Source organism: Sitophilus oryzae, unplaced genomic scaffold (genome assembly GCF_002938485.1).
Source record: "Sitophilus oryzae breed Bouriz unplaced genomic scaffold, Soryzae_2.0 scaffold_1559_pilon_pilon, whole genome shotgun sequence".
NCBI classification, from domain to species: domain Eukaryota; kingdom Metazoa; phylum Arthropoda; class Insecta; order Coleoptera; family Curculionidae; genus Sitophilus; species Sitophilus oryzae.
In genome coordinates, this window is record NW_022146235.1 from 658,322 (window position 1) to 667,939 (window position 9,618).

The following is a 9,618-nucleotide window of genomic DNA, read 5'->3' on the forward strand; positions in this document are numbered from 1 at the left end:
CCCTTGACCTTGACAATATTTACATGGCTGTCATAGGCAGTCTTCTTCTCAGTCATTGGCAGTCGCTTGGCAGTAAAATAATATTTTGGCAATACGTGTACATTTTTTACCCAAGCGAGACACTCCTCGATATGACTATTTGTCTATTACAGACATTTTCTTTTTTTTTATAAATAAATGGAAACCTTAATGATATCCTTATAATTGAATTTCAGATGGGCAGAAACCTATAATAATTTTCTAATAATTTTATCTAGTTATCTTTTGGAAAAAAATCTTTTAAAAATAAGCGGTTGAAAATAGTTACTAACTGTCACTAAAAAATTGCCATGGCAATACCAGCCATCTAGATTGCCATTTTATTTAAAAATCGCTTTTTATTCAAAATCTGAGATAGATATGTATAGGAAACCCTAATATAGTTTGAAAGAGCATTTGAATCTGCTTCTATTTATTTAAAAAAATACAGGGTGTTGTATATGAAATAACAAAGTTTTTATGTAAAATAAATTCTTAAAATAGATCACCAATTTTTGGTACCTCTGTATAAATTTAAGGAAGCAATAACATTTTAAGTAAAGTTTATTTCTTTACCTTTAAACTCAGCACAAGAATTAATTCTGAAAAGTAATGTACCGAGTGTTAATAATCAATTCTTTTGTAGCTTGCGTATTTAAATATCTTTAAATATCTGAAAAACAAAGATTTTAAACATATTTAACCCTTATAATAAATGCCTTTTTTGAGCCCAAGAATCCAAAAATGAAATAAAATACCGGGTGTTCCTTAAGAAAAAATATAACTTTGGTATGGATATTAGTTCTGAGACACCCTGTAAACATATACCTATAAAATATTTTGTTTCTACATCTTTCCGTTTTCGTATAATCAACAGAGGGGAATGAAGTGCGCCGCCCTGTATAACATTATTTCACATTTGACATATCTACCTTTATACCACAGAAAAAAAAATCTCCCAGGTTTAACAGTACTCTTTCTTAAACCACAATTCAATTTTGGAAAATATCTGGATTACTTTTTGGAAAGCAACGTTTTACCCTACTAATGTTTTTTTTTCGTTGTTTGCTGTTGTTCTTAGCAACCGCTATAGCAACGCCAATTACAATGTATGCGATCCAAAAGAGTTTTAAGTTTAGGCGGGAAGACGAGCATTCATATCTGAATTTATTTCATTTTTCTATAATCAAAATCTTTACAAGAGATGTCAAAAAATCTTGAATATTTTTTGACATTACTTGTCAAAAATGAAGTTTGTTCAACCTGGTATACAGACGGAAATTATCAATATTTTATTTTTATTTTAAATCCTTAGAAATACGTCAAATTATTAAAACTAGAAAAAACCAACGAAAAATGATTATATACGAGGTGTTTCAAAAAACATGTGTCATTCCTCGTGTAAAAATAAGGTTCATTTTTTTCATATCAACATAGGTCCGAGTCTGGTTTGTTTCGTAGCTACAGGGTGTTAAAGTCTTAATATTTTTCAATTTATTATAATTTTCTTCCAAGCACTTTTAGCGTTTCGAATGAAATTTTGATGATAAAAGCGATAAAATTGATAAATTTTGGTGATAAATGTGACTTATTTTAAAGCTAAAAAAGTATCTACATATTCACCAGGGACGTGCATATGGGTTATCACTGGAATATTTTTCTAAAAAAACATGTACCTTTTTTTTCTCTTGTTAGCGAAATAGTGTAAGCAGTTTAATGCCGATTAAAAGTTGTCTAAAGATATTATGTGGATTTCGGCCTGCTTGATGAGATAAACGCAATTTTATGAATCTGCCTTGATCCAAGTCTAATAGCAACCTTTAAAAAAATGTAATATCATTAACTTGCAAAAGTTTTAAATAAGTACTCATTGATTCCTCATTCCTCATAAAAAATGTGAAAAAATGTTTCTATAGGTATGGAAATGGACAGTTTTAAAGTTACAGGACTTTTTAAAATTAGTTTTTTTTGTAATTATCTTTATTTTATTATTTTTTATTTGAAATCGATGTAGGTTGGACTAATAGAAATAATATCTAATAGTAACAACATTTAATAATAAATTAGGTAAACTATACAATTTATTAATTTTATTTTAATTTTAATTTTATTAATTGTGATTAATATAAGTGCGTTTGTCATCAAGGAGGCCGAATTCGACAAAATATCAAGAGATAATTTTTAATTGGCCTACACAATTTTGATATCAAAAGAAAAAAAAGTCAGTGGCGCACATGATTTTTTTTAATATTCCAGTGTTAATCCATACGCACGTCCCTAATGAATTTATCCACACTTTTTTAGCCTTAAAATATGTAGCACTTATAGTAACTTTTACCTTCCAAATTTCATTCGAATCACTAAAAGTACATGGAAGAAAATTATAATAAATCGAAATATCATTAAAACTTAAACACCCTGTAGCTACGAAACAAAGCAGAATCGGACCTATGTTGATATGAAAAATAAACCTTATTTTTACGTGAGGAATCTCCCACGAGAGATGGCACATCTTTTTTGAAACAACCTGTATAGTAATGGGAATAAAGGCAATGTTCTAAGCAACAGAATTCGGATATTTTTCACTAAATTCCGATAAGAAGACACTTGACATCTATCATTATATTTCAATTTATTTTCGCCTTGGGCCGGAAATTCCATACAGGAAGGCTGGCTGCTTTCAGTTAGTTAGGTTAGCCGGTTAGTACTTAATTTTAAAACAGCGCTTTCTACTTTAGGTATAAAAGCTTTTGCAAGCTCCGTCTCAAGCATACTACTCTATCAGTTTCCAAGTTGACTGGTGTAAATTGAGCTGCATCAACTGAAAAATGAATAAGTTTTTGGTACGTAGCATTATAGTAGAAAATTTATCATACAACTTTTACTCGGCGACCAGCATCTTATAAACTAACTCATATTTTCATTGATTATTCATCATCCATTCTTTATATGATTTTTATTATTTAATCTTTATATTATTTAAATTTTCGAATCAACTCGATTTGCTATTGTATGTTGAGCAACGCTCATGTGTTTAGTTCTTAGTATCTAAGACTAATTTAGAAAAATAATGTGTGTTAATTTTATTGTGATCATTTTCTAAGCCATTATTACACAGGGTGGTCCGAACTGTATTCGGGAAACTTCGTCGTCATATATATAAATGCTTAGTTTAGAGATACAGGGTGTAGAAGTTTTATTTTTATTTCGATTTTTTCTAAATAATAACTGAAGTAGGGTCAATATTTAAATGAAAATTGGAGTTTATTGACATGAGAAACTTGATTTTGATGTTAATCTGACTCTTACTTGTAGAAGACACCACCTACACATTTTTTAACTTGTTTGAAGAATAATAACTTTTCGTCGGTACGTGTATAAAACTACTGAGTAAAAAAATATACATTTACGATGTTTTTTTACTTAAAAAGTTCTCTAGGTAAAAATCGCTACGAGTAATGGTTCTCGAGATATTTGGAATCAAAATTATCAATACCTGTCATCATTGACATAAATTAAACATGTTGACTAAATAGTTATTAGAATGAAATCATAAATTTTAAATGTTTTTGTGCAAGACGTTTATCAGAAACTGTTTTATCATCATTTGTTCGCAGAAAAATTTATGATAATATAAAAAAATTAAAAATTTCTAAATTAATTATTTCACTCAAATAACTATGTATTAACGTGTTTATTTTTTGTCAATAATTACCATGTATTGACTATTTCCGTTTCAGATATCATCATAACGGTTGCCCCAAGCGATTTTCATCAAGAGACATTTTAAATGCCAGGAAAATGTATATTTTTTTACTCAGTATAATTTTATACACGTACGGAGGAAAATTTATTAACTCCCAGACACCAATATTGACGTTACTTCAGAAATTATTTGGAAAAAATCGTGATAAAACTGAAACTTCTACACCCTGTATCTCCAAATAGGACTCTCCTATTTTAGGACATCGATTTATACGATCTTTTTTACTTATTTTTATCCGAAGAATATGCTGTCGAAATTTCCGGAATACAGTTCGGACCACCCTGTATACAAAGTCAGTCTTAAATAAGTGCGAAGGTTTTCAGGGCTGGCAGACCTCAATAAAAGAAACATATTTTCCCTTTACCGTTTTTTCAAATAAGTTCAAAATAACCGAGTTATTTTACTTTGAAAATAAAAAAAAAATTAAAAAACAAATTTTCCTTAAATTTTGAACTACTGGATCTTTTCTGGGTCGTATTTCTTGTAAATTTAATCTACAATCTATGTTGCCATTTTATCAAGAAATTATGATTTTTTAAATTAAAAATTCGAAAAAATATCAAATTTTCAAAAAATTGCCCGAGGCTTGGGTCCGAAATATACTGTATGTACAATGTAGTGAACAAAAGTATGAAGTAGTGTACAAATATATGTGATAAATAATTCCCATTTTTCTTTCTCCCACCCAAATCTGTTTCTTACCGATAGGGTATATTGTAAATACTATTTTTTATTGCAGGTATTCGCTTCTTTCTTGGCTGTTGCCTTTGCTCGTCCAGGTCTATTAGAAGACCAAGATGGACTTGTATCCGTATCTCAAAGCTCTCTAGGAACATACAAATACAGCGTCCAACTCAGAGACTCGTCCAGACTGGAGGAACGTCTTCCTGACGGCACTGTCATCGGAGAATACACTGTCCCGAACGAACTCGGCGTATTGCAAACCTTCAAATACGTTGCCGGAATCGATGGCTTCAGAATTATCGAAGGACCTCTGCCTGTAGCTCCAGTTGATAATGGTATCGCCCCGTTGCCGGTTCAAGAAACACCCGAAGTTTTCGCTGCTCGTAATGCCCTGCTTCAACCTGTTGCGCCTGTTATCATCAACCCAGAATTGCCACTACCCGTAACGGACACTCCCGAGGTGAGAGCTGCTAGGGAGGAATTCTTAGCCCTTCACAGAGCTGCTGCTCTTAGCAATATTGTTTAACTTGTAACGATGTGATTTATTAGAAGATGTAAAAATATATATTTTTAAAATATAAAATGTCTTTTTATGGTCTGAATTAAAGGTAGAGGCTATGGTTCAGCTGTAGCATTGAAATAAAGCTATACAGGGTGGTCCGAACTGTATTCCGGAAACTTCGGCAGCATAATCTGGAGGTAAAAATAAGTAAAAAAGTTCGTATAAATGTATGTCTTAAAATGCTTAGTTTCGGCGATACAGGGTGTAGAAGTTTCATTTTTATTTCAATTTTTTCCGAATAATTTCTGAACTAACCTCAATATTTCGATGAAAATTGGTGTCTGAGAGTTTTTTGACATGAGAAATTTGATTTTGATGTCAATATGACTCCCATTTGTAGAGGGCGCCACCTACCTGTGCTTTAACTCATTTGAAGAGTAATAACTTTTCGTTCGTACCTGTATAAAATTATTGAGTGGAAAAATATACATTTCCCTGACTTTCTACGTAAAAAATATCTCTTGGCAAAAATCGCTACGAGCAACCGTTCTCAAGATATTTAGAACGGAAATGCTCAATACACGTCATTTTTTGACAAAAAATAAACATATCTTGAGTAGATAGTTATTTGATTGGATCCGAATGATAAATTTGGGAACTTTTTATTTTTTTAAATAAATCATATTTTTTTTTGGAAAAATTAACCTAACCTAAAACAATTTCTGTTCAACTTTTGACACAAAAACATTTCAAATTTATGATTTCGGTCTACTATTAGTCAATATGTTTAATTTATGTCAATGATGATAGGTATTGATAATTTATATTCCAAATATCTCGGGAACCAGTACTCGTAGCGATTTTTACCAACAGGTCTTTTTTACCTAGAAAAAGTCATAAATGTATATTTGTTTACTCAGTAGTTTTATACAGGTAGGGATGAAGAGTTGTTACTCTTCAAACCAGTTAGAAAATATGTAGGTTGAGGAAAATATGAGGGTTGGCGCCCTCTACAAGTAGGAGTCATATTGACATAAAATTCAAATTTCTCATGTCAAAAAACTCCTAGATACCAATTATCACGCCGTTACTTCAGAAATTATTAGGAACAAATCGAAATAAAAATGAAACTTCTACACCCTGCATCTCCGAAACGAAGCATTTTAGGACAAACATTTATACGAACTATTTTACTTATTTTATCTGGAAAATATGCTGCCGGAGTTTCCGGAATACAGTTTGGACCGCCCTGTATAACCCGACTCTGGGGTCTGAGGATGACAGAAACAAACCGATTCTGTCGACGCCTACAATTGCCGCGCTAAATTCAAAATAAATAATTCCTTTTAGATAAATAGTTATAAATAATTTCGTTGGTCAGATCGAGAGTTACAGCAAAGTCGGCCTGACGATGGAGAAAAATCTCCGAAACCGGTCGTCGAATGGCTGTTCCATTCGGTCTGATGAACTTAATGCAGAGAATAAGCATAATATGTAGGGTATTTTGGCCCCTTTTTCCGCTACTCGTATTTTGTTTATTTATATATACCCTATCTAAGCCTTTTTAGCTCCATCTACGGTAACGTGGATGAAGCAAGCATGTTTGTCCAGTAGGCCGCTGGTTTTAATTTTGGCGGTACGATCTGTGATTGTCACAGCTGCCGCTAGATGGCGCAGAGCGTCTAGCACTCTCGCCATAGTAGTACGTTTTGTACTCAAATGCTGTTCTCTGCTTTTCGTTGGTCAGATCGAGGGTTACAGCAAAGTCGGCCTGACGATGGAGAAAAATCTCCGAAACCGGTCGTCGAATGGCTGTTCCCTTCGGTCTGATGGACTTAATGCAGAGAATAAGCATATATGTAGGGTATTTTGGCCCCTTTTTCCGCTACTCGTATTTTATTTATTTATTTCTATAGTATATACCCTACCTAAGCCTTCTTAGCTCCATCTACGGTAACGTGGATGAAGGAAGCAAAGTTATAAATAAGTTTGTAAATAGTTTCTCTTCTTTAAGTCTTTTATTGCTGTTTTGTTACTTAATGTAAAATAAATTGTGTTTAAATAAATTAGACTTTTTATCCACACCGAACCGACAAAAAATGTAACATTATTTTAATAAATTTATCAGCCCGTATACAGGGTTGTTCACCACATACGAGACGGAGTATTGTAGCTAAACGATGAGATTTTTACAAGTTGTAAGTTTGGGGTTCGTTGAAGGACTATTAGAGCTACAATTTAAAAATATTTTTACAAGATACATAGTGTCCCAAATAAATAAAAAATATCAAAGTTGTATTTTTTTAAATGGAACACCCTGTATATTATTACATTTTTAGTTTCTACGATTCAATTAAAGGTAAATTTGATTAAGGTGTATTATACTTAAACCTTACGTTTTTGAAATATTTTCAATTTTGTTAAATTGCAGTAAAAATTTTAAAGCTTCATTTCTCCAAGGGTATCAATGTTTTTAATACTAAATATTTAATGAAGTTTATTTATTGATCAGTTATTGTATTGCAATAATAAAAATAATACTACCTTATACAGAGTATCTAAAAATTTATTTTAAATAATTATTAGCTTCAAACGGCAATAACTTCTTTAATTTAAATGGAATGCTCTGTATATTTTAGGAGAATGAGATGCACAATTAAATTGTCTCTCAAATTGTATTATACCATTTTTTACCTATCCCTTCAAGTTTTCGTAGAAAATGCATTTTCTTATAATTTAGACCTCATTTATCAATATATCCATGGAATATTGACATTTTAGATTATTTTTAAAGCATCAAATGTACAAAGTGTACAGACTAGTAATATTATCGTTTTTAGCAAAACGATAATATTACTAGCCCATTTGTATGCAAAAAGAAAACTATTTAAATCTTTATAAAAGAGTATACCATTAATTAAATATAACACCATTATTTCCGCCCATATACTAATTAATGACATACTTAATTGTGTTCGTTAATAAATTATTATAAATAAATGTGGATTTTTGAGTCAGAAATCAATATAATAACAAGTTATCAAATTAAAGTCTTTGTTGTTATAAATAAGCATTTATTAAAAAATGAAATATCATTTTTAAGGTGTTACTTTTTATCACACTGTCTAATGCCCATACAAAATTCAGTTTTTTAGTATTTGGAGCAATTATTATTAATCAACGCAAACAGTCAGTTAATGTAGTTTGAATACTGGAATCATATTAATTGGTCCTCTTTAACAAATATTTAAACATTTTTTTTTTATTTTTTAATGAAATAAACGAATTATATCGACAATATTAGTATCTGTACTCTTTAAAAATTTGGTACATCTTTAAAAATAATCTAAAATGTCAATAGTCCATGGGTATATTGATAAATAAGTTCTAAATTACAAGAAAATGCATTTTCTACGCAAACTTAAAGAGATAGATAAAAAATGGTATAATATAATTTGATAGACAATTAAATTGTGCATTTGATTCTCGTAAAATATACAGGGTGTTCCATTTAAATTAAAAAAGTTATTGCCGTTTGAAGCTAATAATTATTTAAAATAAATTTTTAGACACTCTGTATAAGGTAGTATTATTCTTATTATTGCAACACAATAACTGATCAGTAAATAAACTTCAGTAAATATTTAGTATTAAAAACTTTGATACCCTTGGAGAAATGAAGCCTTAAAATTTTTACTGCAATTTCACAAAATTGAAGATATTTCAAAAACGGTAAGGTTTAAGTATAATAAATCTTAATCAAATTTACCTTTATTTTAATCGTAGAAACTAAAAATGTAATAATATACAGGGTGTTCCATTTAAAAAAATACAACTTTGATATTTTTTACTTATTTGGGACACTCTGTATCTTGTAAAATTATTTTTAAATTGTACCTCTAATAGTCCTTCATCGAACCCAAAACTTACAATTTGTAAAAATCTCATCGTTTAGCTACAATACTCCGTGTCGTATGTGGTGAACAACCCTGTATATGAAACCTAAAGCCTATAAACCACTTTAAAATTACATGTAGATAATAAGTTTTTAGGAGAACGAAAGGCAGCTCGCATTATTCTGTAAAGTTTGATGGTAGTTTACTCTTCGAGAGATATTGCCACTAAAACAATATAATCGCTGGCAAACCTATTTGCTAGGCAAATAAGTATGTCAGCAATTATGCAGGCGTATCTGTTCGAAGTTTTCTCGACATTATTACTTTTTGTACTGACGTTTCCTTCTTTAGCTCATATATTGTTTCTGACGTTAAATTTTTTTGTGTGCTTGTAATAAATAATTATCTTTGAATAAGAAGACTAAGAAAGGAGCATATTAAAAATCTTAGGTACACCGCGATGGGCCTCAAATATGGCCGACTTAAATTCCGGTTTATCAGTGTCGCTGTAATTTTATTTAAAAAATGTAAAACTATGATGTAGGGTAGACGTGGGGTAGATTCAATAATTTGTTGTTTTATTTTACGTTGTGAATAAGTGTTGGTAGTTATTAAAATTGTTATAAAAATATATAATTCTAATAAAAATAGATAAGTTATAATAATTATTTATTACAACAAACATCCGATACGCTACTGAAGCAGGTAAGTCAAATTAACGTATCTAAATTCTTTGACATCTAATCTTTGAC

The 9,618-nt window shown here is 30.5% G+C and overlaps 1 protein-coding gene across 2 annotated transcripts in view; it reads left to right on the forward strand.

Moving 5' to 3' along the window:
- LOC115879034 overlaps positions 1–5,003 on the forward strand; it is a 40,000-nt gene extending 34,997 nt beyond the window's left edge. The window contains exons 2-3 of one of the 2 annotated variants that reach the window (XM_030895667.1): positions 2,757–2,861; positions 4,524–5,003. In XM_030895667.1, coding sequence (XP_030751527.1) covers positions 2,847–2,861; positions 4,524–4,994 — 486 coding nt within the window. In that variant the 5' untranslated portion in view covers positions 2,757–2,846 and the 3' untranslated portion in view covers positions 4,995–5,003. Of the gene's footprint in view, positions 1–2,720; positions 2,862–4,523 lie in introns of those variants that run through there. The other variant, XM_030895666.1, reaches the window with a different exon arrangement.
- Positions 5,004–9,618: the final 4,615 nt, after the last annotated feature.